This window comes from Schistosoma mansoni, chromosome 1 (assembly GCF_000237925.1).
Source record: "Schistosoma mansoni strain Puerto Rico chromosome 1, complete genome".
Taxonomy (NCBI): Eukaryota; Metazoa; Platyhelminthes; class Trematoda; order Strigeidida; family Schistosomatidae; genus Schistosoma; species Schistosoma mansoni.
In genome coordinates, this window is record NC_031495.1 from 3,927,758 (window position 1) to 3,947,837 (window position 20,080).

At 35.1% G+C, this 20,080-nt stretch overlaps 1 protein-coding gene across 1 annotated transcript in view; it reads right to left on the reverse strand.

The window, feature by feature from the left end:
* Window positions 1-10,112: 10,112 nt before the first annotated feature.
* Smp_152310 (hypothetical protein) overlaps window positions 10,113-20,080 on the reverse strand; it is a gene marked incomplete at its 5' end in the record, with an annotated part of 12,935 nt that continues 2,967 nt past the window's right edge. Inside the window, 5 exons of the mRNA XM_018793025.1 lie at window positions 10,113-10,458; window positions 12,960-13,150; window positions 14,009-14,248; window positions 16,322-16,514; window positions 19,577-19,653. Of these exons, the coding sequence (XP_018647579.1) occupies window positions 10,230-10,458; window positions 12,960-13,150; window positions 14,009-14,248; window positions 16,322-16,514; window positions 19,577-19,653 (930 nt within the window). The 3' untranslated portion in view covers window positions 10,113-10,229. The remainder of the gene's footprint in view (window positions 10,459-12,959; window positions 13,151-14,008; window positions 14,249-16,321; window positions 16,515-19,576; window positions 19,654-20,080) is intronic.

Sequence of the window (20,080 nt, forward strand, 5' to 3'; positions counted from 1 at the left end):
TCCAGCTCAGAGAACAAAACTCCATCAAAAACAACATTTTGGTTCGGGCGATACTACTTTCCTTCCAGTCAGTCAGTCACAACGTATAACTTCGTACGTACGTACATCAGTTCGAGTTACCATACCACATTAGCACAGAGATGTAGTTGTTGATTCAAATCCCATAGTGGTAGAAGTACTCAGAGTATAAGCACTAATCCGAAAGATTAGGGTTTGAAGATGTTATTCAAGGAGTATAATACAGTGAAATAAATTCGGAAAGAGAAAAACGATAAGGACATGAAGAATTCAGAAGATTGGAATTTGGTAGAACACAAAGAGTGGATGCATCATCCCAATTGCAAACAATTTTGAGCCATGTCATTCAAGGTCTCTAACCATCGATCGCTATCATTTCGCGAATCCCAACCAGGTAGTCTACACCTACCAACATGGCTCAGTCCAATAGTCAGTGACTTCATGGATTTGTGCCATGGTTTGGTCTGGCCGCCCCTACCTACTTATATACCAGATAATATATCAGCATTTGTAATCTCAAACAACATTAAAGACACATATTTTAACTAAGGGGAGACTTCAGTAAAGATAACAAAGTTCAAAACATTGATTAAATTCTATTATCGCGATTATAGAAACGTAGTTCTGGTAACCATAAAAAAATGAATCACTATTGGTAGATTGTTTACAAGTTGTTTGTTTCATTTTGGTCCAATGATATGAGGGTTATATATTTCTATTCATTGTTCTATTTCAAATCAAATGACCCTGTTTAAGGTGCATGTGATTCAAATTGTACAGGTTGAATTATGTTGGTAATTTATTAAATCATACTCAACCAACCTTCAAACACAACGAAAATCGATAATTAGTTACAATCTCTATGGATACAAATAACTTGACACTTATTTTGATGAGTTAGTATCATTTTCAGAATAGGGTTTGTAGTGATTGTAATAATTTTAGTAGTTGAATTCACGAGTTGATCTAAGCTGGAAAGTTATTAAAAACCTGGAAGCACTGGCGGCCGTTTCATCCTGGTATAGAACTCCCAAACCGTGAGAATCCCGTATGCGTGACCCGAACCCAGGACTTTCGGTCTTGAGAGTGAACGCTTAATCTCAATTAGAGACAGGTATCCACCTCAGACAACAGATGAAAGGTTGTGAAAGATCATGGATCGATTAAAGTTAGACATTAACACCGCTGGATGCCGGATTGGTGGTTTGGAGGTTAAAAGGTTGCTTGAGAGATCGGATGCCATGGGTTCGAGTCGCGTATGTGGGATTGCGGGTTCTATATTGATTGAAGGTAACTTTTCTCACGAACTAAGCTAATTATGTTATAAAAAAATGGGGTATAATAAAACTGTTTCATTTTATGTTGAAATTTCTCACCAGTTGAATTGAGAGTAAGGTGGAAAGTGTATGATAATAATCAGATGATCATTGCACTATAGAAAATGTAGATCAATAACTACCACCATAGTGGTTAGATGATATCATGTACTGTTCAAATTTATGTAAGACTGTTGAGTAGTCACAATATAAAAAAACTAACTAAACAGTTCTCCCAGGTTTTGGGTAGTTCTTCAGCGAGTTTTTTTTACTGGGTATTGTTGTTAGACCCTTATTCAACTCTCTTCCTTTACGCAAGCTTGGGACCGGGCAGTAACTCCAGAATAACTTCAGCGGAGGTTTGTTTAATCACTACTACTAACATTTGATCTGAATATTCAAAACGGAATAACTACGTAGTAAATTTTATTTATTCTTAATTCTTGCGTCTTCATTTGGTGAAAAACACGATTTTAAAACAATAGTTCTTATGCTGTGCGCGTTCAGATTCTTCGAGAGATACGACATCTGGCAAATATTACTAAACGAAGTTGACTGTAAAAGTTTTTTTGTTGATAGGTAGTGTGATCATATGGTATAATTGGAGACTATCAATAGATTCGACCTAATTTTGAGAGGTCGCTATAAACATATTGGCAGTAGAGGGTGGTGGAGGTTGACAAATTTCACTGAACTCACCAAGCAGTCTACGTTAGACAGTAATTAAAAAACCTGGAAGTACTGGATGAATGTTTTATCCTAGTATGGGATCCTCCAGAAGTGGGTATGGTTTCAATAATAAAAGTATTGACCAAATACTACAAGGATAAACAATACCAGGCAGTGAAGAACTCATCCTTATCACCAGTGGGGACTAACCAGGCTGAATTAATTTATTCATTGGATTCCAAGTTTTGTTTGTTGGAAGACAATGATCATTTCGTTTATGAGCTCTAAAAAGAATCTATTTTTAATCAGAACAGAATCAATTAAGAAACATTCATAAAAAATTAGGTAGCTCTAAATTACAAATATGTAGATTTTGCATAATTTACAACTAGAAGTGAAAAGTTTGTTCTTTCCCACAGTAGAATGTTGGGAGAGAACAAACCAGATTTCAGCGGAGGAAGAAATCAAGAAGAAGCGCTGGAAATGGATAGGACACGCATTGAGGAAATCACCCAATCGCGGCACAAGACAAGCCCCCACATAGAATCCTGAAGGCCTAGGGAAAATAGGAAGACCAAATCAGATATTTATACCGGTAAATCTGTTTTATGGGGTTTAAGTGGTTGTACTCCCTTTTGATATTTTCGTAAGTTTTAATCTTACGAATAAGTGAAACAACCTTGAAATAAGCCAACTGACCTCAAATGACCTTGAATGTAAAATGCTAGTTTAGTTTTCCAGTGCAATGATCGATAAAACTTTACTGAAACCAGAAAGGTCTAATATTGTCTTGTATTTCATTAATCAGTTGTAACCTGTACAACTCAATGGGAGATTTTCCGTTTATAGCGATGACGGCTGTGGATTCAAGTTTCCCCTTCGGTTACAAATAAGTTTTATGATGATTATGCAGAAGATTACTTTGATGAGTACTTCCAACCAATTAATAATGGTTTGTACCACTACGAACCACTTAAGTATGTCATTCATTGAATTTTCAGTTGATGTTGAATAACATAAGGCAGTGCCATTGAACTAAACAAAACACACTTTGTTCAGACCTTATTTTGCATTTGTCATATGTTTAATATGTTTAGTTCTGGTTATGCTATTCTTCTTTCAGCATTAGCGGCCGTTAAGCACATGCTTATAGATTCAGTATTGAGTTGTGGAGATTGTTGATTTTCATTGAAATCATGAACCTATCAAAATTAAACCACTATTGACAACATAAAAGCACTGGATGACCGTTTTGTCACAGTATGGCTTAAGTATATTGATCTTTAAGTAGAGCACAGATTTGGATAAATTTTTTTATCACCATTCAATAGTATTTGACTAGAGAGAAGAGGATTAGTGGTTAAATGGCTTAGTTTTCAAACACTGGGCCACAGGTCCAAGTCTCACTACTTAAGTATGTCGACATAAGTAATATACATCACAATATTAATATTATTATCATCATTACTAGTACTACTACCACTACTACTACTATTACTACTACTACTACTCAAAAATGAAGATAAATAGCTTCAAAACTAATGTGAGGAGTGATAGAAAAGAATAAAAAATACAAAGTGAATTATCATCAAGATTTATGTTGTAAGCAACGATGAATGATGGCTAGCAGTGGAATCCAAGACATTCATTCAGTCCTATTCGAGAGTGAACAATAACTCGGATCCAGGTACAGGGAGCTGACGAGTTCCAGCGAGTTCGGAACAGAAATCAATTAGAGGAATGGAAATCACATATTGAATGATCAGTAAACTGCTTGCCTATTCGTCCACACACAGTGACCAATCACATTTACTTTCACTACAAAACACCACTTAAATAAAAATTATTCACATGAATATATATGTCAATATTACTGTAGTTTTTTATGTCTTATTCACAATGAATTCCTAGTGATTTGAAAAGGGATTGTAATATTACAGTTGTGTAATTCAGATACCAATGAATACTTGTGTAGGATGTCTACTGAACAGTTGTTTATTTCTAACGAAAGATACGAAATTTATTCGATGAATGCCTGTGTGGACTATTCAGAAACCAAACTTAATTTAAGAGCAGGTCGGTTTGGATTTGTAACTGATATTCTTATTGGTTGCATGGCTTCCTAGAAACCTGACTAAATATATTCTCTTGTTCCTGTCATTCCTTAATTTATGGAATGTCTTTAAAGTTAAGCAAAGAACTGCAATTCTTGAAGTAGCAAATCAACTGCAAATTCTTCTTGGAAACTAGAGTTATTTGTTTTTAATTTGACAATATTCATTTTCGATTAATCAATTCATTTCGGTACATGTTATTCTCATATTATAAAACTAACCTAAATTTTATTTCAGCTTAAAGATTTTAATTCAATCATTAAATTGATCAACGGTTACATCACACCGATTAATTATCAGCTAATACTTATCCGGTCAAGGTCATATAATCGATCTAGTTTCTACCTCTTTATTAGTTTCGGTACAGAAATTTTACATCTCAAATGAGGTATTGTTCAAGTAAATGTGAGAGCAGTTGCTGCTCTGTGTTAGAATGCAAGATTTTGTTTGAAAATTTAGGGTATATTCATGTATTCTGTTGTAATATCACCATGGCGATGTTATGAATGACAATAAAAATAAAGAAAACATTTAGCCTACTTAATTCTATTTAAGTAGTTCAAAATATACGAATGTATTTTCGGTTGAAATTCAGATACAGGTAGAGCTGGCTCTATCAATAATAATAATAATAATAATAATAATAATAATAATAATAATAATAATAATAATAATAATAATAATAATAATAATAATAGTTAACTAATTGTGAATGAATTTAAATAGTTATTTTTTATGGTTTAAAGTGTGAGTCAATCGAAGCTAGACCACCAGAGGAGTCTCACAATAAGACGAAACGGCCGTCCAGTGCTTCCAGGTTTTCCCTGGTGGTCTAGCTTCAATTGATTCATACTTTCAACTATGAAAATACTAAATCTCCACAAAACCTCTTCTGGTAATAGTAATTTTATATCCTTGAAGTGTAAATAGTCTGATTGTAGACTTAGTGATACAACTCTAGACTCTGATGAAATAATCAATATCTTGCTTTTTGGGTTATAAACTCCAAGATGTAACTTCTATTATTTGATAACTATCATATTAGTGTGTAATTTTTCTGTACATTGATTGCTGTTCTGTTTATGACTGTTATAGCTGAAGGAAAAGTGATATTGATCAAGGCAAATGAAACAGATTAGTTTTATTATAAGCCAAAAACTACCTCAAAAGTTTTTGTTTGAGATAGTACTGTTGATACGCTATTTAGATACAAATAGACGGGATAAGGTTTGGATCTGTTAATAGTTACTCAAATTTATAACGTATAATAAGTTATTACTACATGGTATACACATATTGGTTTATCATAATGAAGACAGATACAGTAGTGATCAACCGAAAACTCTCAATGTTTGAGCTATAAACCGAATAAGGTTTTTATTTGAATTAATGAGGAAGGATTACTATGTTAAGGAAATGAAATCATGATAAAGCCACTAAGTAATTCTCCTAAAACTTATTGACTTCAAAATGAATGGTAATTTGGTAAAGTGATAATTACTAATTGAAGTCATGAACCCATCAAAGTTGGAAAACCATTGAAAATTTGCAGGCAGTGGACACCCGTTTCACCCAGGTATAAGGCTCTTCAGTAGTGCACATCCACCACCTGGACGTGGTAGTCGAAACGGGTAACTTTGGTCTCCCATTTAAACTCTGACCTTTAAACCATTGCCCCAGGATCGAACGGTGTTCATGTTTAAATTCAATCGTTCCACAACATTGCATGAGCATCTTCTATTTTCTTCATATGATAACCGCCTCATACTCGATAATGTTTAGCTCTACCATTCACAGCTTCTTGGTAGAACTCCTGAAATTTCCTCAAGAAGCTAGTCACTAATGCATACATAACAATCGACCAATTGAAAAATGTTCAAGTAGAGTTTAAGTAGTGTAATATTCCATTTTAACAATATGTCAGCCATTGCTACTCGTGAACCAAAAAGCACTGGAAAGCCGTTTCATCTTGATGAGATGTTAAGTTTTCAGTTGAATGATTTGACGTTTAGTCACTTGACATGGTAACCAAGGTTCTTAAATTTAACCATTTGGGGATTCATAGACGCATAATTCTAAGTTCCACCATGTGAAGAGGGAAAAGTTGTTAAGTTATACAGTTGTCTTACCAAATTCAGCTCATGATGTAATGACACAAAACTCAATAATCTCCACCAATCCTTCTAGAAAATAAGATATTTGAAGTACTAGGGTAGTCGATCAAGAAAAACAAAATTACTTAATTGAACTACAGGAAGATGTTGAACGAGAAGGAATGATGATAAAGGTACAAACATTAGTAGACTGAACAAATCGATTGAAATGTAAAGAATAACAAGTCTAATTACCGTCCTAACAATTCATAAATAATTTTTGTGCTACTAAATATTAGTAAGTAGTGTAAGGAAAACAAGTAAATATGGAAGAGGTGATTGATTCAAAACATGAAGACATCATGTATGATTTGTTGTTTTCTATTATTTACAAAGATATGAAATATAATTATGTTCTCTAATCTACTACAGGGTAGTTTTGGTCGTGAATTACAAGTGAGTAGTTTTAAGGCATCTTAGTGACCTACGACAGTGACAATATAATATAGATTAATCTGAGAATTGATTCTTTGATTAAGAACTGTTTCAGTAATATGTCTTGACATAACATTAACATCAAGAACTTTTGTGATTTTTGTTTAGAGAAGTCTTGCCCATGGACATGATCCATTGAAACCATTTATTGATTTTGAAGCATTCTCACAGGAAATGGATCTGTCACGTAAGTATTTTAGTCAGTAATATACTTAATTTATTTACTTACGCCTGTTACCCTACGTTGAGGAGTATAGGTCACCCACCAGTATTCTCCGTTCAACTCTGTCCTGGGTTATCTTTTCCAGTTCATTCCAGTTGTTATTAGTCCTTTTCATATCTGCTTCAGTCTTTCAGCGTAATGTGTTCTCTGGCCTTTATCTTTTCCGCTTTCCTTCAGGATTCCGAGTTAGGGATTGTCTCGTTATGCAGTTTGGTGATTTCCTTAATGTATGTCCTATCCATTTCCAACGTCTTTTCCTAATTTCCTCTCCAGCTAGAAGATGGTTTGTTTTCTCCCACAGTAGTTTGTTGCTGATGGTATCCATCCAACGGATATTGAGTACTTTGTGTAGACAACTGTTTATAAATACTTATACATTTTTGATGATGGTTCTCCAAGTTTCAGTTCCGTACAGTAGGACTGTCTTGACGTTTGTGTTGAAGATTGTGACGTTGATATTGATTGACAGTTGTTTTGAGTTCCATATGATTTTCAACTGTATGAATGCTATCCTTATTTTGTCAATCCTTGGTTATTCACACTATTACAATAAGTGTACAAACCAGACGGTGTGTAGTATTATATTTAATGAGAATTCCGTACAATTGGTTCCCATTGTAGTGAACAAAACACCGGTTGGGGACAATCGAATGTATTTAAGCAAAGATTACAGACTATCTCAATAAATTCTGATTACCAAACAATGAACAGTCAATTTGCAAATTAACAACTAATTATTTCAATCTTCACTGTTTCTTCTCTTATTCCATTGCTCATGCATTTTCCAGACGTTTGCGTTTCATTTCAGTTCTTTCCTCATCGGTCTTCTGCCCAAATACATTCTATGTCTGACCCACACCATCTACTACTTATATGGATATAAGTAGACCACACCACACCATCACTAACATTTAAACAAAACAAGAGCGGAAATATTCACCGAGCACAATAAACTGATTCATTGTATTATTATTAGCTTCATTCATTATTATATTTTTGGTACAATACGGGATTCTCAGCACAGTGTATTACAACAAGTTTCCTTTACTTAATTCTTGATCGACCCTTGTGATAAATATCGGATGGTCTCCAGTTAGATGTTATCACTTCAAAAATTTACAACTGATTAATGTATATTCTTTTCGATGCATATTGCTAACAACTACGATACATCTGATTGGGCTCTTTTGTAACTTGTATAGCGAAATGTCTTAAACTTTTCAGAAACGTACCTGAATAAGTTATGCGACTAATAGTCATAATGATATGTTGAAACAAGCAAGAAAACAGATAACTTGTTAAAATATCCAGATGGCAGGAACAGGTAGCCCACGTATTCATGAAGGCCACCTTGGTGAGTTGCTTTCTATTCAGATTCATATAAACTAGTAAACCGAATTATTTTTCATGATTAACATAATGTTAACTTGGACCGATGTATATATGTGCATGGTCCTACGTTTTGGCAGACTGACTGACTGACTGATTAACATAATGTTGAAAGATGAACTGTTAATCGGTAATGGTTAAACTATGTTAGTTGTGAATGAAGTTAAGAACTAAAGCTTCAAAATGGGGTTAATTATAACTACTTAAGGCGATAGTTCTAGAATATTAAAATAGTTTGATTAGGTAATAAAATACAAATTATAGTTATTTTTTGAAAGGAAGAAGAGGTAAGAGCTCAACTTATTAGATTTTCAGTAAGGGATTGTGAAGATTGTTGGGTTTTTGATTGAAATCATGAATTGATCAATGTTAAACCACCACTGAAAAACCGGGAAGCACTGAACGGCCGTTTCATCCTTTGGGGCTCCTCAGAAATGCACATCTACGATCTCACACATGCTTAACCTCTAGACCACTGAGCCAACACCTAACGGTGCTTTAAGCATTATATCCATTATGACTACAATGAATGATTTGAAAAATTGTCATGAGTAATGCATCATGTATTCAGAGCATTATATTTAAACAGGACATATAAATATATATGCATGACGTAATATATATGTAGTGGACAAACAATCAAGTAGGGAAGATCAATTTATTGTTTAATGCAAAATTACAACGCACCTTCATAAAATAGGAAAATTTTACATCAGTTTACCTTCACATGATTCTTTCAATCCCGTTGTTATTACAATTACTTCCCATTTTCTTTAATTGAATCTTCCCAATCTTCTGAAGGTATGTATTCCGCTTCCGACTGGTGCTACATACTACTTATATCCGTCAACTTAAGTAGTATAAACGGCGTGTATCGTACTATCCTATCACTATTTACTATGGCCTTTATTCTGGAAAATGCTAAGCTCGTAGTTACATGTAGTTCAACTTTATTTTTAGTAATGTAACATATATTTAACTCTAAGCAAACATTTACCATAGTTTGACTAAACTTCTAAACGGTACATTTGCCACAGTAGATCATTTTTATCTAATGAAAACTACTGAATGGCCGTTTCGTCCTTGCATGGGACTCAGAAGTGTGCATCCGTGATCCCACACGTAGAATTCGAACCTAGAAACTTCCGTCTGGCGCGCAAACAAATAACCTCATAAATTCAACTGTTAAAACTACTTCAATCTCCACAAATTCCTATTTAAATGAAAAGTAGTTGGAACATACACTTATTTATTTATTTGAGAACATAAATATTGATACAAAAGGGCACCAGATATATATATGCGCCACACAAAAATCGTCATTTCATTTAATTGTATGAGGGCTATGATACTGCCCGGGTGCCCAGACCAAAGCAGGTGGTTTTCTTAAGGGGCCACACCCGGAGCCTTTGACCTAAAGGTCTGATCCACGAGGCAATGGAGCATCGTAAGGACATGCAGTCTCATGGTTTCCGGTGACCAATCGTTGATTCATACGCCGTTTGTTTTCTTAGGATACTGGAGCCCACGTTCACTATCGGTTTGGAATCAGGGTTTTCCAACTCCCCTAGGTGGACTTTCCGTGTCCACCAACCCGGTTAAAGCACCAGACATTCTCTTTTCGTCTTCTCAATTTTGTAAACAAGAGTAACGCTACTAGAAGGCAATGAGTTGGACTTCCCTGTCAGAGGCTATATACGCGTAGACATGTAAGGGCATTTCGAGAGGGTGGGCGGGCCCTCCCCACTCTCTGCTATACCACGGCATTTCTACTTAGTTTTAAGAAAAAAATATTACTTGAATCAACAGGTTTTTTAAAAGATAATAATTACAAAACATGTTTCCATGGTAACAGATCCATAATATTCAAAAAAATTGTACCAGTACACATTATATTACATTACATAGACTATTAATTATCTAATGTTAAATTAGTTAATTTAATTGAGATAGGGATTTTTACAAGTTTTTGATTACGTAATTGTTGAACATATTCATTAGTTGATTTGATCTCTTTTAATTTACGCTCTTGTATGTTGGATTCCACAGTCAATTTTTCATAGAATCGATTCCAATGAATTTCAGCAGATAATTCATTTTGATGTTGTTTTTTAGTTTCGACAGCTTTATTTATTCGGGATCTGTAAAAGTAATTTTTTTAAAAAAGAAGATAGCTATAACTGTAGTTAGAATCAGAAGGGGTTTGGTGGAGATTTCAGTACTTTCATAGTTGAAATCATGAGTCAATTGAAACTAGACCACCACCATGGAAAACCTGAAAGCACTGGACGGTCGTTTCGTCCTAATGTAGGACTCGTCAGCAGCGCGCATCCACGATCCCGCACTCGCGAGATTCGAACCAAGGACCTACTGTAGTTAACAAGAACATACAATTTGGGGACAGCCAAATGTATTTTAATGCGGCATTACAGGATATCTTGGTAAAATCTGAGAACCATACAACAGATACTTCGTTTGCCACATATCAATCAATTGTCTCAGACTTTGTTGTTTCTTCCTAACCATACCAATCACTCTCTGTTCTCATTCTCTTCTTCTCGATCTTTATAACATTGTGCCGCCAAGCATTCCACTTTCGATTGATGATACATACTATTTATATCTGTCGACATTAGTTGCACACAATATGTAATAAGTATAGAATTCAGTGACTGAAAGTGTTTTCAGTAATAATGAAATATTAAATGCATAAAATGTAACGAAAACAAGAACTATACGGAAAGCTCAGGTTATGATAAAGCTATCTTCAGAGGTACTTTTGTAAATTTTATTTTCAAATTATCTAAGAGGAGATTCATGCAATTATAATAATACGCTCTAAGAATTGAGGAACTTTGGAACAACAATATGTATCGATGGGTACACTTTGTATGTCCTTGTCAACCTTATATATATATAATTTATTGACTACCGACTAACCGTTTTAACGTACTAACTGCACCAAGTGACTGAAACTATAGTGGCAAGTGAGAATAGTATGTCAAGGAGGTTATCTACAAACATTTAACGTCTAAAAATGTCTGATGGAATAACTAGTAGTGTTTAAACGGCTGGACTTAATGACAATGCAATCGCAATTAAGCTTTTCTCTGAGCAATTATAGTAAATAAGAGTGGACAGAATTTAGCAATGGCTATAAATCTGGGGATGATGTAACCGATAATTAGAGATTATATTCAGTAACGATCAATGTCACTATCATCAAGCTTCGGATTTAACAACTTTGGGTACACAGTCGCAACGTTCGCAGAAGACAAATCCAATACAAACCTAGGATGAATTCTTTCGTGCTTTACCATCTGATTATTATAACGTATTAATTTCAACAGACTAGTGGCAAATTAGTTATCATTTTGCAACCAATAAAATTTTCTGTGCCAAAATATAAAAATGAAGTGTGTTTTTAAAGAAAATTATTGTTCTTTTTGTGTATATTATACTAATTTTATTAGTTGAGATGATGAGTCAATGGAAGCTAAACCACGATGAAAATCCTGGAAGCACTGGACGGTTATTTCATCCTGTTGTGGGACTCCTCAGCAGTAGATGCCGGCTATGTGGTCTGGAAGTTAAGCGTTCGCGTGTGAGACCGATAAGTCCTGGGTTCGAAACTCGTGAGGCGGGATCGTGGATGTGCAATTCTTAGAAGTCCCGCAATAAGGCGAAACGGCCATCCAGTTCTCCCAGGTTTTCCATGGTGGTCTAGCTTAGATTGACTTGTGAAGTCAACCTTAAAGTTGTATACTACAATTTCTTAAACATCGTACGATAACCTAGGAGAACAGTTAGAAAGACATTTTTCTAGCTCAGAATAAATGTAATATGTATTTAAAGTTCCGTGTGTTTTAATGTCCGATTATTGAACACTTCAACGTCAAAAAAAGACTACTGTATATTAGTGATCTATTTTTAGTCATCTATTTTTCGCTATGTTTGAAGAGATGACGAGATCACCGAAACCTGTGAACGGAACTAAGACTGAGCGATATAATGACCAGATAAGTTGATTAATCCGATGCTTCTCGATCCCGCTAACTAGAAGTAGATGCCTAGGTTCAGAAGAGGGAAAGTATATCCCACAAGCACAATTCAAACGTATCTATACAGCATAAAAATGTCCTCGGGTAACGTCACAAAATAGAATATTAAAAGAGACGTTGAATTAATGAGATGTAAGATTCTTTAAAGTGAGAAATACAATTTGAAGATAAAAAAAATGGGCGTATTCAGCGCGAAAAACAAGAAATCATAAGTCAATTGAAGCTAATGAGAAGCAGTGACCAGTGGAGTTTAACCATGTCTGTTGTGAGATATCAACTCACTGAAGACAATCGACAAACGGTTGCTCAACTTCGTGGATTGGTTGAAGTTAGATATTAACACGGTTGGATGACGGCTAGTTCAGTGGTCTAGTGGTTAAGCGCTCACTCACGAGACTGATAGGTCTGACAGGTTCGAACCTCGCTCGCGAGGCGGGATCGTGAATGCGCACTGTTGAGGAGTTTCACAATAGGATAGAATGGCTGTCCAGTGCTTCCAGGTATTCCATGGTGGTGGTCTAGCTTCAATTGACTCATGATCTTAACTATGAACTTCGGGAATCTAACATCCTTGAATTTACCTGATTTCATTAGTTCGATTTTGTAAATTTATAAGATGTTGACATTTTTCTTGTATGAATATTTCTCGACTTAATAATCTTTGTTTATAATTCATATCATTTTCCGATAATCTCTCATTGATTTTTAAATGTTTTTGATAGTTACCAAGGGATTTAAGTTTTTCACGATTAATTTTCAGTTTTTCATTTAACTTGAATCAAAATACAAAAAAAAGAAAAAAAAGAAAAAAAAAGAAAACTATCGATGAAAAATCTTCTTTTCTATTTATCAATGAAGATATGATTTCATTAAAATTTGTACGTTAATATGTAAAATGAAATAGGCGACCTGCTTGAACATCCGGTCTACTTGTTCTTGTCATCTAGATCTTTCAATAAGTTATCTCATTTTGTTTGTTTTAATACATCATTATGTCTATTAATCGTACAACTTATTCACTTGCTTTTCTAAAAAGTGTACAACTATAACACTTTAAAGTCTAGGAGTCCGAATCTTACAGCCTGTTCTCCATCTTCAATTTGTATAATCATCAGTCAATGTCATTAGCAAATCACCATCTCATTCCAGATTTCATTGAACTCAACGGATTATATTCATTTGGTGTTGTTTACTTGTATCTTACTATTGTTATTTAGGATTGCAATTGATTACTCTCATGTTGGTATATGTGTATCCTGTTCGGACTGCCTCGATATTGCCTGAAGTCACAAGCTCTATAAGCAGTGATGGATAGTGGCTAACAGTGGAATCCAGTTTGACGCGCGTTTCGCCCTATTTAGGACTTGTCAGCTGAATGTACTGTGTTCGAGTCCCAGAGTGAACATCAACTCTGAGATGTGGCAGGTACATCCAGCTGACGAGTCCCAAATAGGACGAAAAGTGTGTCAAAGTAGATTCCACTGGTAGCTACAATCTATCTTTGCTTATGAGATATAATGTTAATTAAGAACTATATAAGTAAAAACCAACTGATAAAGTCTATCATACACAGTCATTGTTGGAACTACTCAATACATCTTGTAATCTATCTAACAAAGTAGATTCTTACTTCATTCTGTACTTGAATTTGATCTGATTTCCGTTTGTTCAGTTGCATTTTTTCAATACTTCTTTGTTTTTGTAGCATAGCTATACGTTTATCACGTTTAATAAAAGTCTCCCGGTATTTTTGTATATGAGATAAACGTAACTGACGTACATGATTTTGTTTTTCATTAGATTGCCTAACATTATCTATCTGCTGATGCATTTTATCAATTTTTCGCCATAATCCAAGTGCAATACCAATCTATGAGAAAAAAGGAAAGAAGTTGTGAAACTGAACTGTTTAATGGACTTTTTTTCAGGGAGCTAAGCTAATTCTGTATTTATCCAGTTGAAGTAGCATTTTTACAGTCTTAAAGAGAAAGAAATTTCAGTAATAGTAAGAGTAATCTTGACGAATTATTTGCTGTCTTAGTGTATATAATGTTACTTTGCGTTTAGCGAAACGTTACCAAATGAAACTTTGGGCAATTTCGAACGTTCTATCTATCTATATGTCTATCTATCTATCTATCTATCCATCTATCTGTCTGTCTGTCTATCTAGATGTGTCTATCTATCTATCTATGTGTCCATCTATCTATTTATCCATCCGTCCATCCATCTATCCATATGTCTATCTATCTATACGTCTGTCTACCTATCTATCTATATGTCTATCTATCCATCCATCTATCTGTCTGTCTGTCTATCTATCTGTCTATCTATCTATGTCTATCTCTGTATCTATCTATTTCTATCTATTTGTCTATCTATCTATCTATCTATACGTCTATCTATCTATCATATGTCTATCTATCTATCTATCTATACGTCTATCTATCTATCTATCATATGTCTATATTTCTATTCTTATATTCATTTTGAACTGTAACAGTTGAAAATGAAATTCATTGATATATCATACACTGGTATCATAACATTTATTATTTGGCAGAGTTAATCGGTTTATTATAGTTTGTAAGTTAGTTCTTATTGTTGTCAAAGAATGTTTCTCGTCCCATAATAGGACGAAACGGCCGTCCAATGCTTCCAGGTTTTCTATGGTGGTGGTCTAGCTTCAATCGGCTCATGATTTCAACTTTGAAATATAAATTATTCAGTGAAAATTGGACGTTTACAAGAAGTTTAAGAATTTGACATTTATTTATATTGGTTCACATTGTAAATGAATATTCTGTACTAACAACTAGTTAAATACAAGTTATGTAACTTGTAAAAGGAAATGAAGCTTTATCGAAATTTAACTACTGATTATGAATGGAATTTATTGATGACATCATCATCTTTTCAGAGTTTCTTTTAGTAACTTTAGTTTATTTGAACTAGATACATAAACATTATAAGCAAAAATGGATGGCGGATATCAGTGAGAACAGGGATGTGTGCCTCTTCGTCCTATTTGGAACTCGTCAGTAGGATGTGCCTGAATCCGAGTTGATGTTCACTCCATGACTTGAACCCGGTACCGCTGGCATCAAACATCATCGGATTATTCACTTAGCTCTTGATTCCAGATAGCCACTAGCCTGTGCAATGGGGTGAAGTTCTCATTCTAATTCATAACTGTTTGTTAATAGTCAGATAGTAAGAGAGAATTTCTTCGAAGTTTTATAATGACAATGAATTTCGTGCATCTTGATAGCGATACAATATTGATGGTTATTAGAGAGTATTGATGTTGTTTGGTGAACAAATAAGAAACTTAATGATTGATTTTATTAGAGACCAACGATGTGAAGAAGTTGAGAGATAAGCTAAACTGAGATAAGTCTCTAATAAATATTTTTCCATATTGGCAACATGACTGCTGTTTAAGTCTTTCAAAGAGACAAACTCAATGGTATCACTATGGTATTTAACGTTATCCATATAAAACACATTAATTAACTAACTAAACCTTTGGTAAGCAGAAATGGATAGTGGCTAGCAGTGGAATCCAGGGCGCGCGTTTAGCCCTATTTGGGACTCGTCAGCTGGATGTACCTGCATCTCAAAGTTGATGTTCATTCTGGGACTCGGACCCAGTACCTTTCGCTTGCAGGTACATCCAGCTAACGAGTCCCAAATAGGACGAAACGCGCGTCAAACTGGATTCCACTACTAGCCACTATCCATCTTTGCTTATAATGCTTGTGAATTAAGGCTATATCTAGGTAATACGTACAGTAAGAACAGATGCCAATTAGAGACTAACTAGTTGCAGTCCTAAACATCGATGGCAAGATTCAAACAAACAATACTAAAATGAGTTTAACTAAATTTTTGTTGAGAAAGTATTCTACTTGGAAAACAAATAGCAAGCTTTACAGGATACCTCTGCTATTGATCTATGAGGAAACAGATTTCTTTGTTGCTGTTGCTTTTGTCTAGTTTCTATCATTTTTCCTACAGACATAGCTGGATGTTTCGCGAAAATATTTTCTGAACATGGTGTATTGAATCGCTGGCAGTAGAATTCAAAACTCCTTTGAGTATTGATCAAATTGTTTGATCTAGGAGATATATCACTGATAAACAGGATAAAGAAATTAAAATTTAGTGAACACATGAGTGGAATTGATTTAAACTTTTCGTTTGCTATCAAGTCGCTGGAAATAATCGTTAGGATATATTGAATCTAGGTTTTATACTACTTTAAACTTGTTATCAAGGATTGAATGAAATTTCAAGGGAAATGATGGTCCGTTTGAAATGTAGACTAGCGCTATCCACTTTCACTGAGCTAGTTGGCAAAACAGTTAAGTGGTTTTGAAAAGTAATAACTAGCATTAAACATTGATCTGAGGTATCCTGACAACTTCGTACAACCATAACACACGGAAATCAGTGAGGATATTGGGATATTGTCGATAGAACGTAATTAGCAGTAAAGACTAGATAGACACGAAATTAGCTATCATTCAGTGCATGTATTCACAGTGTGACTTAGAAATAGGCCAATATTCCGAGTTATTTAAATACTTTCATATATGCCCCAGTAAAATTTGAAGGAGAACTTTTTTATTTGGTAATCAAACTAGTATCTTGAATGGACCAGTGCTAGACCACCATTGAAAACCTGGAAGCACCGGACGGCCGTTTTATCCTAGTATAGGACTCCTAAGTAAAACGCACCCACGACTCTACTTGTGAGACTCGAACTTGAGATCTTTGGTCTCACACGCGAACGATTAACCTCTAGGCCACTGGGCTGGGATCCAGTGCTGTTAATGTCTAACTTTAACCAATCCATGATAGTGAGCAACCGCGCGCGAGGCCTTAGGTTCTCGGCCGGAGTTCTGCATGGAGAATCGTAGATACGTACTGCTGAGAAGTCCCATACTAAAACGAAACAGCCGCCCAGTGCTTCCAGATTTTTAATGATGGTCTAGCTTACATCGATTCATGAATTCAACGATTAGAATACTGTTAAATTAATCAATCATAAATGGTTATAAAAAAGAGTAACTCATATTATTATTATTATTATATCACATGTGTTGTTTCATAACTAGATTAACAAAACAATTAGACTCGTAAATATACAGGAATTTCAATTGATCTTTCTATGTATGTATGTATATAAGTAAGAAAATAGTAATTCAATCTAGTTAACTTATATCCAACATAATTTATTCAAGCATGGTTACTTGTTACTAAAATCTATGGTATAAACAAAATCATTTTTCATTCATTTCATTTAGGCCTGTTACTCCCGATGGAGCAAAGGACGCCCACCAGCATTCTCCAACCCACTCTGTTCTGGGCCTTCTTTTCTAGTTCTATCCAATTTTTGTTTATTCTTCTCATGTCTGTCTCTATTTCTCAGCGTAATGTGTTCTTTGGTCTTCCTCTTTTCCTTGGGCCCTCAGGATTCCATATGAGGGCTTGTCTTGTGACACAGTTGGGTGATTTTCTCAATGTGTGTCCTATCCATAAACAAAATCATTTGTTTTGAAATGTTTTGATACTATGTTGTTGTTTTTTCTTCTTCCGTATACATTTCAATGTCATGAGTTAATCAACGAGTTGGACAGTAACTACGAAATATGGAGCATTGAACAGTTATCTCTTCCTAGTATGGGACTTATCATTAGTGGAGATCTTAGACCCTATGACAGATTGGACTCAGGATGATCAATCTAGTGACAAAGTATCTAGACTCTAGACTATTTAGTCGACATTTAGTACAAATGGAATTCAACTGTGTCTAGCATGCAAAGGTTATTCATATTAGTTCATGGGAGATGGTAGCATAATGCCGAAAACTGATTGAATTTAGTCGGCTTAATGGCTCTCACCTCAAGGCCTGCAGATTCTCGGTTCAGATTGCAGTGAGGTAATGAATAGGTGGTTCCATGTTAAGTGCTCTATATTAGGACACGATGAATGAACGTGGATCGGTTGAGGTTAGATGTTAACACTGTTGTATGTCGGTTCATTTGTCGAGAGGTTAAGCGTTCACGCACGAACCTGAAGACCTGGGTTTGAGTCCTGTGTGCGGGGTCGTGGGTGCTTACATCTGAGGAGTCCCATACTAGGACGAAACGACCATCCACTGCTTTCAGGTTCCCAATGACGGTCAAGCCTAGATTGAGTCGTAACTTCAATTTTGAAAATATTACAATCTCCAAATATCCCGAAAATTGAAAGTAAACATTATTAATAACTGTTGAAAACCAAATGAATGACAACTTAGTGCTTTGATCATAAATTTTATGGAATAACTCTTACACTGTCTAGTCAATGATTCTATAGTGCATTATAGGTTGCAGGATGATTTCGATGAACTGGTGTCATGTTCTGTTCTGACTACTTTTTCCATACATATTTATTTATTGTTATTTAAACACATAAATGTTGGTACGAAGGGGCACCAGATATATATGAGCCACACAAATCTCATTTGATTTGTGTGAAGGCTGTAATACTGCCCCGGTGGCCAAATCGAAGCAGCTGGTTTTCTTAAGGGACCACACCCGGAGCCTTCGACCTAAAGGTCTGATCCACAAGGCAGTGGAGCATCGTGAGGAGATGCAGTCCCATGATAGCTGGTGACCAACGATTGATTCATACGCCATTTGTTCCTTCAGGATACTAGAGCCAGCACATGTACACCATTGGTTTGGAATGAGGGTTTTCCATTTTTTCTAGGTGGACATTCCGTGTCCGCTAACCCGGTTAAAGCGCCGGACATTCGCTTTTCGTCCTCTCAATTCCGTGGACAAAATCCCCGTCACAAGAAGGCAGTGTGTAGGACTTCTGTGGCAGATTCCATATACGCGTGGCCATGTGAGAGCATTTTTCGAGAGGGAGAGAGAGAGAGAGGGAGAGAGAGAGAGTACTCTCTCCACTCTCGGCCGTACCAGGGCATTTGGGGGCTATATTCTATAAAGTTAACATATCAAGTTGATTTAATTGATTGATTGGTATATGTAATATGATTATTGTAATTATGAAGAAAGTATTTAAGTCTATATAACCCTACCTTTTCTCATATATGTACTGAAATACTGATTTCGCATTTAAGTACGCATAATATAAAAAATTTAAAAAAAATTGTTTATTTATTTTTTTAGAGAAAACTTACCATGATTTATCATTCAAATTATTGATTGTCGGTACTTTGATGATTAAACTATGTGAAGGTTCTGTTTGCTTGGATTGCTATGAATAAAAGAAATTTTATCAGTAATCTAGATGAGTTACGTAATAGTATTTCTAAAGATTAAAATTTTACGGGGGACGGGACTATAATTTTGACTTTTGAAGGACACTGAAGTGACCCAGACAGTGTACACCTACTAACTCGAACTAAATGAGGGTTATAAACTAGTTTGAGGAATTAAAATTTGGATTGACAATTGATGGTTAAGGTTAAAAATTAGATTTAGGGTTTACATCAGGAAAGCTCTATCTAACCGGATGAATGAGCGAATTTCGCGCCAAAATCCAAGACTCAGTCAGTCAGTCATAAATTATAATCTCGCCAAATTTATGATTTGAATATCAATCTTTTATAGTCAGAAGGGGATTTGTGGAGATTCCAGTATTTTCATAGTTGGAAAATCATGAGCCCCTTGAAGCTGGACCA